We start from the raw sequence: 19,664 nt of genomic DNA on the forward strand, positions 1-19,664 counted from the left end.
AATATACATATATAGCCTAACATGATACTATTTTGTAATAAATATAAGCTATACAAATATGTCTGTATAACTCTATAGCTTTCATACACTTTTCATATGTGTATAGCCACTGTAATAAAATTCAATGTGTAACATAATCCATTAGAGGAAGAGGATTTAGAGCAGGACTTTGTCTATATAAATTCATTTTTTGTATGTACATAGAAATATAATAAAGTAATTATTTATTAAAGCATATATAATATAAACATATTACTTTGTAACATTTATTACAGTCTGTGTAGCGTAATGTTCCGCAATTCCATATTCCATGCTTTTATGCATTCATTAAACTACATCTCTTTACGCTTTTAGTTGATATGACATTTCTTTGAGTTACTTCTAACATTTAAATATCAAAAAAAGGTGCATTTCTTAAACCTATGAGGCATATTTCATGGATCATATATAACGACATAATAAAAATTGTATTAAAATGATATTAAATGAAATATAAGTAACACAGTCATAAACTATAGCAAACTTCATAATTTTTTTTTATTATTATCTATGTTAAGGCATTCTACATTCACCATTTACAGTAACAACTTCGTTCTTACATGCTCTTTATTACAATAAAATAATTCCTATCGGAAACTTTCTTCTTTTGTACATTTGCTATCTTTCTAAATTATGCGAACTGTTGATGTGTGACTTAAATTGCATATATCTCTCAGATTTAGATCTAATATTCAATACCTTGAAAATACATAAAAAATAATATGAGATGTAATAGAATCTCTTGTATACTCTTGTATATCTCTTGTATTTGCATCATTTAAACGATCTATTGTTTAAATATATAATACTACTTCATGTCAAAACAAATCCTTTGAGTGCACATATATATTAAGAGGTTGAAATATAGAAGTAAAGTATGGCACATGATTTTATTTTGTAAAAAATATTAATTTATTGTCATACGGAAGCTGCGTGAGCTAAAAGCGAAACTAAAACTTAATTAATATTGCTAAAGTTTATGATTAAGTTTAATTTCCCATATAAGCAAGCAAATACCTTATTTAAAAATTGAGAGCAAGAAATATATCTTTTATTTGCCTATACAATTGTTGTACATATGCATATACTGCAAATAATTTTTCTTGATTCGACAGCTTGACATAATTCTTTTCTGTGCTACAGATTATACGATACTCTACACAGTGTAGATATCCGCGTCAGATCTCTGTATTCGGCATACCCTAAGTTGTACAATACACATTTTTGAAACGATATAAATATAGTTATATTGTTTCAAGAATAGTAATATCGAAATAATTGTAATCTCTCTTTGTAAGTATAGAGCATCTGTTTTAACTCCATCATGAATTTTTATAATACAAAAATACAAACAATATCCCGTTAAATTACAATTGAATCGTTTATCAGCTGGTATCGGCGCTAGTCCATTCACCCGTCTCTTTTAGCGCTCTATCGGTTAATCTCTCTATCTCAGTTAAAAGTTGTTCAGTCTCCATATCGACACATACCATATCCGGTTCCACTGGATCCCATTCTAAACTATTTGGACTCGAAACCCTGGACCAAGGAGATGCTGTCAGACTAGATGGTTGACTGTTATTAGCTGACGTCTGTGTTAGAGAATTGTCTGTATCTCCCCTTTCATCTTCCACGATTGGTATCGGCATCCCTGCGCAAGTACAATGTACAATATGACTATGTATCGTGAGAGATTTATAAAAATAACGTAATGCGATAGATTACCTTCGTGTTCCCATTCAAGGTCCAGCGATGATCCCGGAGTGGATGAAACATAAGCCTGTTGTTTCATTAGCGTCCTCGCATCAAGAACTTGAAACGGCATATCCAAACCGGAACTGAAAATAATTACATGATCTTGTAGTCTTTAACACGCGCAACAATCCCAGAGATGTTATCGGAGTTAAGTAATAATGTACCTTGTGGAAACATCGTTTCTGGAACTCAATCTGGCATACTTATTGCCACCTCGTGACCACCTGCCATCCTCCAATAATTCCAGAGTCACCGGAACTCCATGTCTTTTCTATGATTCAAACACATATATAACTTCATAATGTAAATCAAGATGCTTTTGTGAAAGAGAAGCAACAGCTCTGGTATATTCTAGTAACTTTCTTATCTTCTTATACACTAAATGAAGCATAAGATGCATCATTTACCTTGAATCTCTTTAAAGAGAGGAACGATAAGAGACTGTATCCAGTAAGCATGGCAGATAAACGCAACATTAATATCACAAATCTAAATTAGAATTAAGTAAGAAAGTTGTCTTTCAATCACCTTTTTGATCCATTAGCTTGGTCTTCGTGCCCTTGGACGTCCACGAACTAAACATAAGACAGCAGAGTTACTTCCGCTAGCAAAAGCACAGTTTATGAAACAAGCTTGGATATATATACCTCAACTTGTTCTTCTTCTTGGGGGGACATTCTGGTATGCCTTTGATAGAACCTGAACATACAAGAAAACAGTGAAACAGCGAAACACAATGCGCTCCTTTACAAGATCTATCATACACTAGGAAGACTCTCCGTTGGAAGTGAAAGAAACTCTCATCAGAACATAGAATTCAATACATCTTTCATGATTTCACTCATTCGTAGCGTGTAACTTTAATCGCATATTAGTATTTAGTATAACTAAAGATCCATGACTCATGCGACTAAAATATTGACTAAAATCATAGATACGATCCCTTTATTTAACCAAGCTTGGAAAGATTGTTTCTCAGTGTTCAACAATTATCCGTCGGATACCCTAGCCAGCCGAGGTGTGATTTCAATTAGACCCTGATCCAATTCTAACCTGTACGGCACGGAATCTGTGACTTTCGTTAAACAGCGGCCGAGACAGGCCCCCATGACCTGCCAGCCCACGGCGCCGCGCCGTCATCTAATTGATATGGATGTGTTCGGATGCCAGCGTTTAACTCCACGTGACACGTGAGGACGGGAACGACGGCGTCCTTCCACCAGGTGCTGCCCGGTGCCGACGGTACCCCGATCGGTCACGATCGCTCATCGCTTCCGCGACATCGATGTAAGAAAAAAGCGTTTGGAGTAGTTTGGAACAGCTGTTATCTGCGCGCGGGATTGGAAACCAATGTAGGGGGGAAACACGGAGCGCGCTGTGAATATTGTTAATACATGTGTCGAATATTGTTGTTACATGTGTTGGAAAAGGCGCGAAATTTAATATTCCAACTCTTGGAAAAACGCGCGAGAGATTTCTTTTTCTTTTTCGCAATACTGATTAGTTCTCTCGCTTAGCTCGCTTCGTATTGCGAGAGTAACTGTCAGCGCGAAAATCGTGTTTTATATGACAACTGATGTCAAACAGATTATTACGGAAAAATCTTGTCGAGATAAAGTATATCGTTGGAAAATGCTAAATGTGTTTTTATAAAAGAGGAATCTTTCAATTTTAATTGCACAATCACGTATACCGTGATTTTTTATTCATTTACGTGTGACATGAAAAAAGAGCACATTTTAGTTAAAAAAAATTTACAATTCGCAATTTTATATATATATATATATATATATATTATATATATATATTTTTTTTTTAAATAGTTACGTGTTTGTTTTTATTAATCATTTTATCTTTCATTATATACATAATGTGTGTATTAATACGTACACATATGTGTACGATATTAGAGAATAAATGGCGTACGCGTAACGCAGTTATAAAATAATATATATAACTTGCGCTCTTTCTTGCGCCCTTAAAATGTAAGAGTAGGAAAGAAAAAAGGAATAATAAGGCAGTCCTCGGAAAATTGAAATCCTTAGATTTTGTATTTTTCTATCACTTCCTATACTTATAACTATATCCTTATGTTATCTTTTTTATACTTTGACTTTGAATTGAAGATTTCTTATAAAATTCTTGACATTGCAATCTTCAGAATTTTTATCAGTGCAACTACTTTGTTAATTATGTTCTGATACTTTGACGCTCTAAATGAAGTAAACATAGAAAATTTTTTAATAATGAAATAATTCCAAGTGTTTTATTGTCATAAAAGGAGTATTTATTGAAAAATATTGCAATTATTGCAATAGAACAAGTTATAATTATAAATATAAAATACAATACTTTATATACAATATACTGCATTAAATACAGAATCAATAAAAAGACTGGTAATAAAAGTTTTGGAAGTTTTATCAATGTCCAAATTTGTCTTCGTATGGTCTTTGTGTCATTGTCAGAGACAATTTTGCATTTATAAAATGCAAATCATGTTTTGCACACATACGTATTCGCAAGTCTACATAAAATAAATTTATACCATTTATATTTATTATGCTTAGAAAATGAACATCATAATTTATTTAAAAATTTTTAATAATGCAAATAAAGTATCTCCAAAACTTTTATTAGAATGCACTAATTAACAATCAGTACATTCATGGATGTCTTTTCAGCACAAAGACACAGAACTAAATTAAATAGATATCATATCGTTCCTGTCATATACACATATTCACATATTTTAGACACTTTACATATTGTTTAAATTGAATTTTTCTTTCAATCTTTATTCAAGTAAATTTTAATAGATATGATTAAATTAATTTTAAGTAGCCAGTAACTCGAAGAATAATCTTACACATATATTTAATATATCACACGGATGTCTTCCTCATAATTAAAATATACACTTAGTAAATTTTAATATAACTAATTTACTAAAATTTACTAAATGCGTATTCACATCGAAGTACAACAAAGACATACGAAAATACTTAAGTATGTTGATTTTATTTCACTGTGATGCATTAACTGCCATGTTTCACTGAGAAAGGGGGCTCATAAACTAAAATACCTGTCTCATTTAATTCTCGCAATACCTCCGTATTTCGTCTCGCCATTCGTTGTCTTTTTCACGTAGCTATAACAATGCATCATTATCAATGCACCGCCCGTGAAACTTTGCACCGACGCGACGTTGATGTACACTTTTTGCGTAACATTATATACATTATCTCTCATAATATATTAACTCAATTTTTAAATTGTACAATAGCCCCAACGTGTTTAATAATTTGTATCTTGATACAATACAATCGCGTTATTTTAAACAATATTGCTATTATTGTATATATAAATAAACGTCACCTCTTGCACACGTACACATTAACAATTTGTAGTTCTATAAATATACACAATTGTTTTTCGATTTTCATTGCACTGCGTTAATCAACACGTTTTCTATTTAACGTACATTCATCTTATACTTTCCTAACTCCCGTGACGATTATAGTTTACTTCGTGTTGTTGTATTTCGGCCCTTTCACGTTGCTACAAACATACATTGCCCAACGCTCGTGAAGCTACGCGGCGACGTAATAATTTTCTTCTTTTTCTTAGTTCGTTCAATGAAAAATGCCAGTTGAGTTTTATAGAAAATGCAAATTATTGAAAAAGAGCAGGTTTTCAAAGCGAAGAAAGAAACGAACGGATAAATTAATAATGAGCGCCCTAAGAGAATTGAAGGGCGTTGCACCCATTTAGATATTCATAGACTATTTAGCGATGCCATAGCGGGGCCATCTAAATTCGTTTCTTCGAACGAGAATTGCACACCTGTGCAAAAAAAGATGCGGCAGACATTAATATCTGAAATATTTATGAGCGCTCGCAAAACTTTGCAGTTTTGCACCTCAGCAGGTGGGTTTCAGAATTTTTTCCGTGAGCATGCGTAATTGCTCCCTGAGAAGCATGGGGGAATGTTAAATTCATAAAAAAATGCCAGTCTTCGTTTAGACTTCGACATGGACAGTTCTAAGGAATTGGCATACACAGGTGTCTATATTTTTCTATCGTTATCGCTAAGTTCTGTGTCAATAAACCTATAAAATAGACAAAACCGTTTGTGAGACTCGACACTGACTGTAAATCTACATATATTGTTATTAGAGTACAAGATTTCACGTGTGAATTCTTGTTACTTCGTCGGTGATTCAAGATGTGCTGTTTTCTTGACAATGTCAATTAATAGAATGTGGTCAGCAGATTTTAAAGATTAAAATTTTTACATAAATGTACTTCGCTGTACATCTCGAAAAATTCACCGTGAAACTTCATCAATTTTCACGCCCTATCTCATCGTTATTTAGCTAATTAATTTTTCTGAAAAATAATATCATTACAAATATGATTTTATTTTTAATTTACTTGAACTGCGCGAAGTTATTAAAATTTATTTGCCGTTTTCTATCTGTCGATTTAATCAGTAACAACATGGTAATTACACAGACCTAGAATGGGCCATCGGAATAAATCGCTTTACTCTGGAAATGATCGGTTTATGGCCTGACGAGAAGTTAAGCAATCGACAGAAATTCTTGGCGAACCTCCGGGCTTTCGTTATTTTCACTACGTTGATTACTGTGTCAATCATACCCTCGATATTTTCGCTGGTGAGGGTCTGGAACGATATGATAGCGATAATAGACAACTTGCAAATCACATTACCTTTCTCAGCTACCGCCGTGAAAATCATCATTATGTGGCTTCGAAAAGAAGGTGAAGATTAATATTTATTGTGACAGAATAGCTAAATCCTATTTAAGCTCGTTTCCTTGAGGAAATTTAAAGTATAATATCTTTCTTGCTTCTACTTTTTTCTTTTAGACATCGATTGCATTTAGTTTGTCCAATTTTTCACAGTAATCTTATTGAAAATATATAACAGATATTGAATCGTACAGATAAAAAATTCTCGATATTCTTCGCTATTTCTATTATGTCGCTGTCGCGAATATTTAAATCAGTATTAACATCCTTATATTTCCAATTCATACAGTAAGAATCTAATTTGCTAACTATAAAAGTCAAACGGAAAATTTCCCGAGCAAACTATAAAAAACGTTTGTTTAAATTTAAAAAAAAAAATATTTTATACAATAAAAATAACAATAGTTAATATTTTGAGGAAGACTTACTTAGGCTGCGGTCCACTTGACGCTACAAATGCTTCGAAGCATTCCTCTTCTCTTTTCTTTCAATGAAGAAAGAAGGAGAAGAAGGACGCTCCAAAGAATTTGTATCGTCAAGTGGACCGCAGCCTTAGTCTTCCTCTTAGAACTCATATGGTCAATACACCAGTACCCAATAAAATTACATTTAAAAAATGTAAAATTAAACAATAATCTCATAAAGAAGTTATAATAATTTGCAAAGCTTTGCATTCTTGCTTCTGTTAAGATCTCACATCGATCGTAAGCATGGTCGTGGCAGATTGGATCAAAACGAAGACGGAGGAAGAGCGCGATACCATGATAAAGCAGGCAAGGGTTGCGAAAAGAATCGTCGTGTTTGGATGCATTATAATGGTCTTTTCGATAATCATTATTGCCATCCCACCGTGCTTCGGTCACTCCATGAGATACTTGACGAACATCACGGATGTTCCGGGGAAACCGTTGTTGCTGCAAACCTATTATTTTCGAGATGTGACGCAGAGCCCGTACTTCGAAATCGCGTTCGTCGCTCAGGCCGCGGCTGTTATAATGGCGGCGTTCTCTTACACGGGCATCGACAATTTTCTGGGCCTGATTGTCTTTCATATATGCGCCCAGATGGAAATTCTTAAGATGCGATTGCTCAATCTAGATGAATATAAAGACTTCAACTTCGGACTGTCGATTAATGTCCAGAATCACATGCGTCTTATCAGGTTGCAGATTTTGCGTTCCCTTATCTTAAATTGCCACCGGTTTAGATAGTTTGATTAATCTTACTCGGCGCTCCGTTCATTTCTTAATTGTGACAAAACAAGAAGCATCCAAATCTAGCGCTAACGAGTTCGCGATTTTATCAGCTGAATTGTATTTTCTGCACGTTGTAGAAGAGAAAATAATTTTCCCGATATAAACATCCTGTCAAAAGTGCATACGACTATGAAAGAAAATTTACAATAAAGCTAATACTTTAATGGAGATATATTGCACGATAATATACGTTCTGACCTGGTCAAAAGCAAAGTCTATTACGAAATTTATTGTATAATCAAAATCGAGTTTATATTTTATGGAACGTTGTGCTCTCCGTAGGTCCATCGATATCATCGAAAATACATTCAACTTGATGCTCCTGGCGTTGTTAATATATTTCAGCATACTATTTTGTCTCCAAGGCTTTCTGATAATTAGTGTAAGTCATAAAAAAAGAACTTATTGTTTTAATAAGTAAAAGGGAGTCAGGCCAGAATATTTATTATCGTACAAATACGTAAGTCTATTATAAAGACTCGATATTCTCTTTCAGTACTCTTTCACATAAGTATATATACACATGTATTAATTTGGACAATGGTAACTCCATTAATTTGTGTATTTTACAAAGATATTGTTGTCCATTTTTACAATGGTATAGCTAATACAAGATAAAAGAAAAAATATATATAAATTATGCAAACGTATGCATAGATAATTGATGACGGTGGCAACGTCTCCTTCCCGCGTATATGTTGGCTCGTCGCGGTGCTCATTAATACGTTCGTTCATATGTGCCTTTACTGCGTGGTCGGTGAAATTCTCATTGCAAAAGTGAGTATTATTTTCTTTCGCCATATTTTTTTTATTCTATCTTGTTGCGTCAATAATTGTTGGTACGATCGGTTGTGAATGCAGTACAGTAAAATATGCGAGATTCTTATCGATCTTCAATATATGCTTCGCATATATCAATTTCCACGATTCTTTCTTGAAGCGCAACATTGGCATTCTAGTCTGCAATCTTTTAGCACATTAATTAATACACCTATTTTTATTTTTGTTATAAAAGATTGTGATATAAATTTAATGAATCATATATAATACAGTGTGAAGATATACATCATGCGGTGTACGACTACGCGTGGTATTTGCTGAAACCGAATGATGCCAGGAATCTGATGTTGATAATGATTCGTGCTGACAGACCTCTTTACATCACCGCGGGAAAAATATTTCCAATGACGCTATCCATGTTTTGTAGCGTAAGATAGCCTGCTATTATTCGTATAATTGTCCGCATCACATAGTAGAATATTAGAACAATATATTTAAATTATAAATGCTCATTTTCAGTCGCTTAATCTTTTATATTTTTGCTTTCAGCTGATCAAAACGTCAGCCGGATATATATCGGTATTGCTCGCCAATCGATGATTTTCAGACATTGGACAAACTGACCAGGACAATTTTCAATGGAATCTGATTTTTCGCAATGCAATAAAAAATACTATGTATTTTATATTGAGTAATGTTCAATCGATGCGCCAAACAAATTCGTTTTTTCATGTGAACAAAGTGAAATCGTTAATTTGGAGAGAAACTTTCATATGTATATTACAATCAACTCCAATAAATAATATTGCATTAAGAATGCTGTAATTTTTATCAGTAATGCTTTATGTATACTATTTAGTTATACTATTTTATCGTTCAAGGGTAATCTAATTGATTCGGAATTTTAGAAAATGATATAAAAATATTCGTTTAAAATACATAAAACTAGTAACGTTATGTCTATTATCTCTCATAATATATTAATTAATTCAGTTTTTAAATTGTACAATAGCCCTGACGCGTTTAATAATTTATATCTTGATACAATACAATCGCGTTATTTTAAACAATATTGCTATAAATAAACGTCACCTCTTGCACACGTACATATTAACAATTTGTAGTTCGATGTAAATATACACAATTGTTTCTTGTTTATCGTTGCACAGCGTTAGCCAACACTTTTCCTTTTTAAGGTACATTCATCTTATTAACTCCCGTGACAATTATTTTACTTCGTGTTGTTGTATTTCGGCCCTTTCATGTTGCTACAAACATACATCGCCCAATTTATCGCTCGTGAAGCTACGGGGCATCGTAATAATTTTCTTTTTTTTTTTAAGTTTGTTTTCAATGAAAAATGCCAGTTGAGTTCTAGAAAATGCAAATTGTTGAAAAAGAGCAGGGTTTCAAAGTGAGGAAAGAAACGAGCGGATAAATTAATAATGAGCGCCTCAAAAAAATTAGAGAGCGTTGCACCCATTTAGATATTCATAGACTATATATTTAGCGATGTCGTAGGAGGGCCATCCGAATTCGTTTCTTCGAACGAGAAATTGCACCCCCGTGCAAAAAAAGATACGGTAGACATTAATATCTGAAATATTTACGAGCGCCCGTACTTTGCAGTTTTGCACCTCAGCACGTGTGTTTGAGAACTTTTTCCGTGAGCATGCGTAATTGCCGTGTTCCCTGAGAAGCAAGGGAGAATGTTGAATTCATAAAAAAATGCCAGTCTTCGTTTAGACTTGGACATAAACAGTTCTAAGGAATTGGCATACACAGGTGTCTATATTTTTCTATCGTTATCGTTAAGTTCTGTGTCAATAAACGTATAAAATAGACAAAACCGTTTGTGAGACTCGACACTGACTGTAAATTTACATATATTGTTATTAGGGTACAAGGTTTCACGTGTGATCTGTTGTTGTTACTTGTCGGTGATTCAAGATGTGGTGTTTTCTTAACAATGTCAATTAATAAAATGGTCAGCAGATTTTAGAGATTAAAATTTTTACATAAATGTACTTCGCTGTCCATCTCGAAAAGTTTATCATGAAACTTCGCCAATCGAGCCCTATCTTATCGTTATTTAGCTAATTAATTATTCTGAAAAAATAATATCATTACAAATATGACTTTATTTTTAATTTAATTAAACTGCGCGAAGTTATATTAAAATTTATTTACCGTTCCCCATCTGTCGATTTAATCAGTAACATCATGGTAATTACTTAGACCTAGAATGGGCAATCGGAATAAATCGGATTTCCCTGAAGATCATCGGTCTCTGGCCGGACAATAAGTTAAATCGTCGGCAAAGATTTTTTGCGGATCTACGCGCCACCGTAATTTTTATCACGATGCTTTCCGCATCGGTCATACCCGGGATACTAGCATTGCTGAGGGTCTGGGGCAACATGATGGCGATGACGGACAACATGCAAATCGGTCTGCCCTTCTCAGTGACCGTCATGAAATTTATCATCATGTGGTTCCGTAAAAAAGGTAAATCTTTTTTTTTTTATATTACTCGTTTACTCTGTAATATTTTACCTACTTCTTGAAGAGCGTCAATTCGATTCGTATTTTTGCATTCTTCTCCGAAGATCTTGAACCGGTCATAAACATGATCGTGGAGGATTGGCTCAGGACAAAAACCGTGCAAAAACGAGATACTATGATAAGGCAAGCGAGAATTGCCCGAATGATGGTCATGTTCGGATGTATCATGATGACCTTTGCGTCCGTCATTCTCATCATTCCTCCTTGCTTCGGATATACGACGAGATATCTGACAAACTTGACAGACCCGGGAAGACCGATGCTGGTGCAGACGTATTATTTGCGAGACATAACGGAGACCCCGTACTACGAAATCGTGATCGTCGCCCAAGCTACGTCGATCTTGATGGCCGCGATCTCTTACACGGGCATCGACACTTTTCTGGGCTTGCTCGTATTTCACATATGTGCCCAATTGGAAATCCTCAAAGAGCGATTGCTCAACTTGAACAGCTTCAAGGACTTCAGCATCGGATTATCCTTCAATATCGAGGATCATCTGCGTCTCATTAGGTGGTATTCAACTCGATATACAATTTTACATTGTTATTTTTTGAAATAATAAAAAAAACACGGAGGAAGTATGGCAATTTAATTGAAGTTACTGAAATATCGCGCGTGTGAAGCAAATACATTTAGATTTACAACAATTACTCGATTATTATTACGTTACTTATAACGCGATAATAATTACTGGACTGTGTAAACTTGTAACAAGCAAATTGTATGTTATACGAATTTTCATACACAAATTTCAAACGATACGACTGTCAAGCGGTCAATAAATGCAAGTGTACCTTGTTTTTTTTATCACGTTTTCATATATTAATTCCATGTGTCTCAATTTTTGATTGTTATGTCGAACACGTTTGCAATCGTTTTCGCAAAATAATATAATGCATATGGTATTACATGTTCTCCAAGATCTTTTATTTGGCGAAACCGACTAGTTATACTATATGATATCTTATATCGTAGGTCTGTTGATGTAATCGACAACACGTTCAACTTGATGCTTCTGACACTATTAGTGTATTTCGCTATGTTATTTTGCCTACAAGGATTTCTAATAGTTACCGTAAGTTTACGAACGGGAGAAGAGAGTTATCCCTTTTTGAAATAATATAAAATATTCGTTGCCACACTTTCTTGCTGGAAGCGGAAAACGAAAAGACCTTATTCGCGATTTATCTCAATTCTTCCATGCAAATCATACGTATGCATACCCCAAAGGAAACGAAATTAAGATATTAAAATGAGTTTTTCAAACAAAAACGTCGATAGAAAGTATGTTAACGTGTTTAGATCATTGACGGAGGCAGCGACGGCGACGCTGTTTCTTTCATGCGAATATGTTGGCTGGTTTCGATTCTTATTAATACATTTGCTCACATGTGCCTATACTGCGTGGTCGGGGAGATTCTTATAGCCAAAGTAAGTATTTATCCTTGTACTAATTAATACAACGAATACGGTAGATAATATTGTAAAATTGCAATACTTTTTTCATCAAATTAAAAGAATTTCTAGAAATAACAATTTGTCTTGATATTTTACACAAAAGTCATTTTCAAATTCATCGTTTATTGTTACTTACGAGTGATGGCCTTAAGTAAAGATTTCATAATGTAACAAAAATTATAGGCCGAGGGAATATTTTATGCGGTGTATAACTACACGTGGTATTTGAAGACGCCGAAGGAAGCCAAAAATTTGATGATGATAATGATTCGCGCCGAAAGACCTCTATACATTACCGCGGGCAGGATATTTCCCATGACATTGTCTATGTTTTGTAGTGTAAGAGTTCGAAATTCGTCTATGTGTCCGTACAGATGTGATTAACTAGCAACAGTATTTCATTAATATGAAATTGAATTATTAACGATTTGTTGTTTAATATATACGTGAGAAAAAGAGATTCGAGATTATCGACAAATTATAATTACAAATTATAATAACACAGGCACACACAAAAAATAAAAAGTGTCTTGGCCGAGACACTACACTAGTGTATTCCCATGTATTTTGACCCGCTGAATCCGAATCCGAAGTCAGAATTGTCAGTTTGGTTCTCAGTTCCGAGCAAACCTCAAAAAAAGTGTTCGTTTCGTTGAGTTTTGAGGTTTGCTCGGAACTGAGAACCAAACTGACAATTCTGACTTCGGATTCGGATTCAGCGGGTCAAAATACATGGGAATACACTAGTGTAGTGTCTCGGCCAAGACACTTTTTATTTTTTGTGTGCCTGTGTAATTAGAGATTTTGCAAATATTATTAAACAAATTATAGTTAGAAATATTAAGTAATACCGATTGAATTAATAATTGATAAGTTAAGTTAATCGAAGGTTGATCTAAGATCTAATCTTATAAAATGGGCCATCTTATTTATTTTCGGTTCATTAATTATTTATCATCCGCACATATCCGCATACACGTTATTATCGTTATATGTATGTATATTCATTATAATATTCATTAATATTACTTCTCTTTTTCAGTTGATAAAGACGTCAGCCGGCTATATATCTGTACTACTCGCTAATCGATGATTTTTTCAATAAATCGATCAGAAATTCAATAAAGGACATCACTTGGCTATATACTTACGTAAGCATTAACAATAAAAATAAAAAAAAAATTGTAAAATTATAATTACTAATAGATATAATAATGTTATGATGAATTAATTATAGACAAATGATAAAAAAAAAAGAAATTATATGTATATATATTATAATGAAAATATTTTTGATACCACGCACACACAGTCACCCAAGAATGTTTTGTGCTCAATTCGTAGCATATGCATTATTTATTATTTATAAAATACGAAATACAGAATGAATCACTAAAGGTGTTACAGGCTAATATTACTGATTTCTGAAACTGAACAAGATATGAAAGTCTTATTTTCCAGTGACTGTTTGGTACCGAAGTGGACATTGCGTGATAAAGTTAATTTTTTTTGTTCGCTTCGATAAACAGTCGCGAGAAAATAAGAATTTCATATCTCGTTCAGTTTAAGACATATTAACACATTTAGTGATTCACCCTGTATACTATAAATAGTATAAATTATAAACTAACAAAGTTATAAGTTAAAAAATAGTGTAGCTCCATAAATACAATATATATCTATATATTGTAACTTATACATACTATATTTATAAGAAATATATATATATATATATATTTGATTACAATACCGTTGTACGAGCCGTTTGCGTTACTCGAAGATCAGTTTGAAGCTGATTTTATCCGTTTCCGTCATCCACACTGCAAGTATCTCCCTCGATGGCCTCGATTCTTTTATATCTCGTACGAAAAGCAATTAAATTCGGAGTGAAAGTACTTCTACAGCTACAAAATAGTGACGACAACGTATAATAATACGATTTCGCGGTACTTGCGCATGTGATCTTCTGCTTGTCCGGTTAGGTTAGGTAAGATGTATCTTTGACATCAGCGCACTCTCTGGGGCCCTGATGCTGTACTCTCTCTTAACAACAGTCGTTAATGTCGTTACGTTATCAACGACATATATGTATGTACGTGTTATCACAGTTATCACAAATACAAGTAACTGTGCGCTGGCTCGGGGCTGCCTGGCCCGGCGTTAGCCGAGAAAAAGATAAATGTCAGAGCCAGAGATAAAATACAACTTGTATACGACAAACATAACCGCGGGATACGCGCATGCGTCTTGTTACGATAGACCCCGTGTTCCTTTATTACTGGCAGTGCTGAAAATATATAGTTTGCGTCACGTAACTATAGATTTTCAGTACTGGCAGTGAATAAAGGAAAGTTGAATCAAGTTGAATAGAGAAACAGAGATTCCAAACATTTATCTACCTTTAGATGATTTTCCGGCCGGCATGGGCATAGCATGGTAGTGCACGCTCTAGTATACTCAATCGTGATATCCTAAAGACGGATATCTAGTAGAATAGTAAGAGGAAGAAACGTACTGTGTCCTTGAAGAAATAACTGGAATAACTGTAAAGATTCTGGGGACTGCGAATCACTTGCTACAAATGCTTTGAAGCTTCGAAGCGTTCAACTGACCAATTAGGACAAAGAAATCTACGCTTTGAGGCGCCAAGTGAACTACAACCTTGGTCCGTACCTTGGTATTGTCCGTAACTGTGTCTGTATCGTTCGTGCTTCAAAAAGGGAGGAGTGAGAACACGTGGAAGCTAGGAAGACGAAAACGAATTGATTGATATAAGAAAGAATTTTGACGGAATTCCATTCATCTGCTTGAAAATGGCGAAACATATAGACTCCTTGATGACCGGTCTAAAGATCAGGTACGTAAGAATTACGATGATGAACTCGCATGTTCCGAGTCCGTTCATCCGTTATTACGTCTCACAATCGTATCGTTTCAGCGACTTGATAAACGAAGATGGAATTACGTTCGAGATTGGAGAACAGTTTGATAATGAAGACGAGGAATTCGAGTATTCGCCACACGTACAGTTCAGCAATGAAGAGATGCTGAATATGTTAAACATGAACAATTTCGAAGATGAGGGTGAGGATAATGATGAAGGAACTGTATCTCTTTGTGGCATGAGCTTCTCGAAACTGAAAGCGAAGATGACACCCTTGATCCCAGATCAAAAAGTTGGTCAAGTTTTATATTATTTTTTCAGTATCATTTTGTTTTCTTGCAGAGATGACATTGGCTGCGTTCCAATATTCACTCTCAGTAAGTTTACGTCATGTACACTATACATTTTTAATTAACACAGTGAATATTGGAACGCAGCCATTGTCTTTAATTTTATCAATAAATATGTCAATGCGATCAAATAAGATCACAAGTGTAATTTTAACAGGCTTAATGAAATTTATGTCATCAGGTCATGAAGTACGTTAAGCAGAAAGGTGTTGGAGAGGTTGTACCGCAAAATGCTCAAGTCACTGTCAATTATATTGGATATTTCGAGTACAGAGATGAACCTTTTGATTCTACTTACTCTTACGGGAGACCAAGATCGATGCGTTTAGGCCAGGGTTATATTATACCTGGTTTAGAAATTGGAATATGTTCCATGAAGAAACACGAAATAGCAGTGTTTCTGATACACCCTGATTTGGCTTACAAGGCCATCGGTTGTCCACCACGTATCCCACCTAATGAAGAAGTGGTATTTGTCGTTCACTTAATTGATTTTGTTGACGATGGCTGTGCACTTACGTATCAAGATCTCAGCGCAGAGGAGAGACGATTGTTTAATCATGTGGCAGAGCCTGTGAAGCATATGTTTGTGACTGCTAAAGATTATTTTACAAAATTTAACTTCAAGTGGGCGATACGAGAGTAAGTAACTGACGTGTAATTTCTGCAAGCACATGAGATCACATCTGTTAAATATATTTCTTTACAGATACAGAAAAATTATTAATTGTCTGGAGACAGTCAAATTGGAAGATAGTTTAGAAGAAGATAAAATGAATGAGATTCTCTCACGAGCCTATACTAATCTCGGACTTTGTTACAATAAGGAAAACATGCCTCTTAAAGCTTGCGTAGCTTTAAGGCAAGTGCCAGTACCAACAGCTAAAAGCCATTATCAGTATGTACTGTCGTTAGCTAATTCAACTATTTATATGTATAAACTATATGTATTAAATTAGTATTATAAAACATTTTTTGGCATTCCAGTTTTGGAAAAGCTTTGCTGAATATTGGAGAATACGATGATGCAATGAAGGAGTTGCAGAAAGCTCGTGTGTTAGAGCCGCAAGATGAAGCCATTAGAAAAGCAATTCAAATAGTAAGTTGAAAAGATTTTTCAAAAATAGTTTCTTTATAATAATATATATATTTTTTATAGACGAACACGAAACAGCGTGAGCATCGCGAAATAGAGAAGCGCTTGTGCGAAAATTGCTTTCGATCCAAGGAAGGACGAACGAAAATTAACGAATTTCGAAAAGCCGCGCGCGATTTGTGTGAAAACCTTATCGAAGGTGATGACGTATTGAGACAATCTGTATCAGAAGGCTTCACAAAAGAAGAGCAAGGAATTCTACGTGAAGAAGCTGCTAAATTAGGACTAGATGTTGTTACATCTACCAGAAATGGCAAGGAGACTGTATACCTCCAGAAGAGCAAATCATAAAGTGGTTACATTTTTATTATTTAAAATTGCAATATCAAGGACTAATTAATATACAAACCTGGTGTTGCAATCACATTTACAAACGTAATTACTTTGATTTAAGTTGAAGCATTCTAATATATTATAATGCGACCAAAGAGAATTATATTCAGGATTAAAATAGTATATTAAAGTCTTATATAATGATGATTTTGTATTTTTTTGCAAGTTTTTTTTTTTTTAATAAATGAAAGTTATAATAAATAAGTTTACAAAAACCCTGTTGTTTATATCTGACCAATCCTGAACACATAGTACATGGAACTTTTCCATGTACACTATATCAATCTATATAATGCACAATACTCTCGTTTAGATATATTTGGAATAAAATACCGGAAGTTCGTGGAACGACTCTTGTTACGCATTTTCTTGTTCGACGTTAGTAATAAGATCTAATGGATTGAGTGATCTAAGAATATTTCTGTTTATGTAACGTATAAAGGTATATAAGAAACTGTCCAACAAAAACGTCGAAAGATATCACAATGTCACTGATTACAACGTTCTTCGTCTCTCTGTTTCTATGTAATGTGGTTCCTCATATTTAAATGATTTCAATTTTGTCATAAAACTACAATAATCCAGTTATATAAATAGAGGTAAATGTACCGTTGATTTTTATTGTTTTCTAGATATACCTTTTAATACAGCTGAGTTATCAGGCTTACAGCTGAGTAATCGGCCATCGATTCAAAATTTTCAAGACCACCATCCCGAAGAAAGTTTCCTGGAGATTCTTTTGAATCCGACGACGATCGTTGACGATCGTGCGACGATTGGCAATGTGCTCGATTTGGAGTTTAAAGCGGAGGATGTAAATTATGAGCTTTATACGAAGGACAACAAAGAGCAATCTGTATCTCTACGAGTGGGTGATGCTGCTCTACTGAAGGATTCACCATTTAATCCTGCATGGCCAACCAAGATTATTATTCATGGATGGACAGAAAGCGGAAATGCGTTTTGGGTACACGATATTCGGCGAAATTATCTTAGCGTTGGGGATTATAATGTAATTTGCGTAGATTGGTTCGCTGGTTCGACTAAAGAATATCTAACGGCTGTCAAACTTATTCATCAGGTGAGCCATGAAACAATTTCACATATTCTACGAAAGATGGACAGTATAAAAGTATTATAGAATTAATTAAAAAATTAATTAAAGTAGAGACTTAATTCTGATTTTTCTGAAAAAAACGTTGCTCGCAAAATTTACATTAATACAAAATATAATAAAAAAGGCTTGTCTTAGAATAATGCAAATCACGCTACAATAGAAAAGATTTTTTCGTTACACAATATACAAATTGTATGCAAATCACAATGAAAGATGAGAATGAAATTGATTTCGCGAAGTTACGAGAATTCCTGATTCGATTAGCCTTCATGTGCGTTTATCTTTTATTCTTTTGCAAGAACGTGATGCGAAATCAATTGATTCGTGTTTTGCAGGTGGGAGAATACGTGGCTGCGTTTATCGAATTTCTCGGATCGGAGACTCAAGTTGATTACGATAACGTTCACATTTTGGGTCATAGCTTGGGTGCTCATGTGGCCGGATACGTCGGTAATTATATGCCGAAGAAACTCGGTCGAATCACCGGACTCGATCCGGCTGGGCCGGCATTTGAGATGCCGTATCTTAAAGATACAGAGGAGCGACTGGATGCCGCGGACGCCAATTTTGTGGATATTATTCACACTTGTGCCGGCAGTTTAGGCTTCCTCAGACCCATTGGCCACGCGGATTTTTACCCGAACGGCGGAACGTTTAGGCAACCCGGATGCCCCGTATTTTCATCCCGTACGACTCCAGTATTGAATTTTACAATATTATGTATAAGTGGATATTGATCTAGCTTGTATTTTTAGAAGCCTGCAGCCACGGTAGATCACACCAGTTTTTTGCCGAGTCCATCGTGCATCCTGATGGGTTTGTTGCCGTGCAATGCTCCAACTGGATGGATTTCCAGCTTGGTAAATGCGACAATAATAATTCTAACACCGCCGTCATGGGCGAATCTATCAGCTCTGATACTCAAGGTATTTTTTATCTACTAACCAATGCACAGCCACCGTTTGGAAAGGGCAAGATGAAATAAACGATGACGGAAATAGATATAACTTCGATATCTACACTTATAACACGTATATATGTATTTCATTACAATTAGCGATATCGCAAGAAAACATATAAACGTAGAAAGTATTTTACTTTATATGATGTCTCTATCACACATTACGATATAAAATAATAAAAAAATTACGCGTATGGAAATTTGCGTGTAATAATGGAATATTACTGC

At 34.5% G+C, this 19,664-nt stretch overlaps 4 protein-coding genes across 10 annotated transcripts; 3 read left to right on the top strand and 1 right to left on the bottom strand.

Annotated features, from left to right (window-relative positions):
* Positions 1-207: 207 nt before the first annotated feature.
* On the bottom strand, positions 208-14,720 carry LOC139820446 (uncharacterized). 2 transcript variants are annotated; one of them, XM_071790732.1, is made up of 7 exons: positions 14,386-14,720; positions 2,442-2,493; positions 2,323-2,369; positions 2,202-2,235; positions 1,959-2,065; positions 1,765-1,877; positions 208-1,690 (listed from the first exon to the last, which is right to left on the bottom strand). In XM_071790732.1, the coding sequence occupies exons 2-7, from the start codon at positions 2,469-2,471 to the stop codon at positions 1,425-1,427; spliced, it is 597 nt and encodes a 198-aa protein (XP_071646833.1). In that variant the 5' UTR covers positions 2,472-2,493; positions 14,386-14,720; the 3' UTR covers positions 208-1,424. The 2 variants fall into 2 exon arrangements, with proteins under 2 accessions (XP_071646833.1, XP_071646832.1); XM_071790731.1 differs by lacking the exon at positions 14,386-14,720 and adding an exon at positions 2,848-3,384.
* On the top strand, positions 4,469-14,364 carry LOC139820442 (odorant receptor Or2-like). Of its 6 annotated transcripts, none has more exons than XM_071790723.1 (7): positions 4,471-5,859; positions 6,313-6,582; positions 7,264-7,735; positions 8,112-8,211; positions 8,487-8,606; positions 8,882-9,037; positions 9,159-9,426. In XM_071790723.1, the coding sequence occupies exons 1-7, from the start codon at positions 5,829-5,831 to the stop codon at positions 9,207-9,209; spliced, it is 1,200 nt and encodes a 399-aa protein (XP_071646824.1). In that variant the 5' UTR covers positions 4,471-5,828; the 3' UTR covers positions 9,210-9,426. The 6 variants fall into 6 exon arrangements, with proteins under 6 accessions (XP_071646826.1, XP_071646824.1, XP_071646821.1 ...); XM_071790720.1 differs by lacking the exons at positions 6,313-6,582; positions 7,264-7,735; positions 8,112-8,211; ... (1 more) ...; positions 8,882-9,037; positions 9,159-9,426 and adding exons at positions 10,848-11,117; positions 11,219-11,690; positions 12,153-12,252; ... (1 more) ...; positions 12,819-12,974; positions 13,678-14,364 and having other exon boundaries at positions 4,476-5,859; XM_071790721.1 differs by lacking the exons at positions 6,313-6,582; positions 7,264-7,735; positions 8,112-8,211; ... (1 more) ...; positions 8,882-9,037; positions 9,159-9,426 and adding exons at positions 10,848-11,117; positions 11,219-11,687; positions 12,153-12,252; ... (1 more) ...; positions 12,819-12,974; positions 13,678-14,364 and having other exon boundaries at positions 4,481-5,859.
* Positions 14,721-14,903: 183 nt separating the features above from the next.
* On the top strand, positions 14,904-17,505 carry Shu (inactive peptidyl-prolyl cis-trans isomerase FKBP6). The gene is made up of 6 exons (XM_071790719.1): positions 14,904-15,492; positions 15,574-15,811; positions 16,051-16,511; positions 16,579-16,767; positions 16,857-16,968; positions 17,029-17,505. The coding sequence occupies exons 1-6, from the start codon at positions 15,449-15,451 to the stop codon at positions 17,314-17,316; spliced, it is 1,332 nt and encodes a 443-aa protein (XP_071646820.1). The 5' UTR covers positions 14,904-15,448; the 3' UTR covers positions 17,317-17,505.
* A 219-nt stretch (positions 17,506-17,724) lies between these two features.
* On the top strand, positions 17,725-19,657 carry LOC139820443 (pancreatic lipase-related protein 2-like). Its single transcript, XM_071790727.1, has 4 exons — positions 17,725-17,883; positions 17,991-18,439; positions 18,811-19,162; positions 19,231-19,657. Exons 1-4 carry the CDS (start codon positions 17,844-17,846, stop codon positions 19,458-19,460), a joined length of 1,071 nt encoding a protein of 356 aa, XP_071646828.1. The 5' UTR covers positions 17,725-17,843; the 3' UTR covers positions 19,461-19,657.
* The last annotated feature ends 7 nt before the right edge of the window (positions 19,658-19,664 follow it).

This window comes from Temnothorax longispinosus, chromosome 10 (genome assembly GCF_030848805.1).
Source record: "Temnothorax longispinosus isolate EJ_2023e chromosome 10, Tlon_JGU_v1, whole genome shotgun sequence".
NCBI lineage: Eukaryota > Metazoa > Arthropoda > Insecta > Hymenoptera > Formicidae > Temnothorax > Temnothorax longispinosus.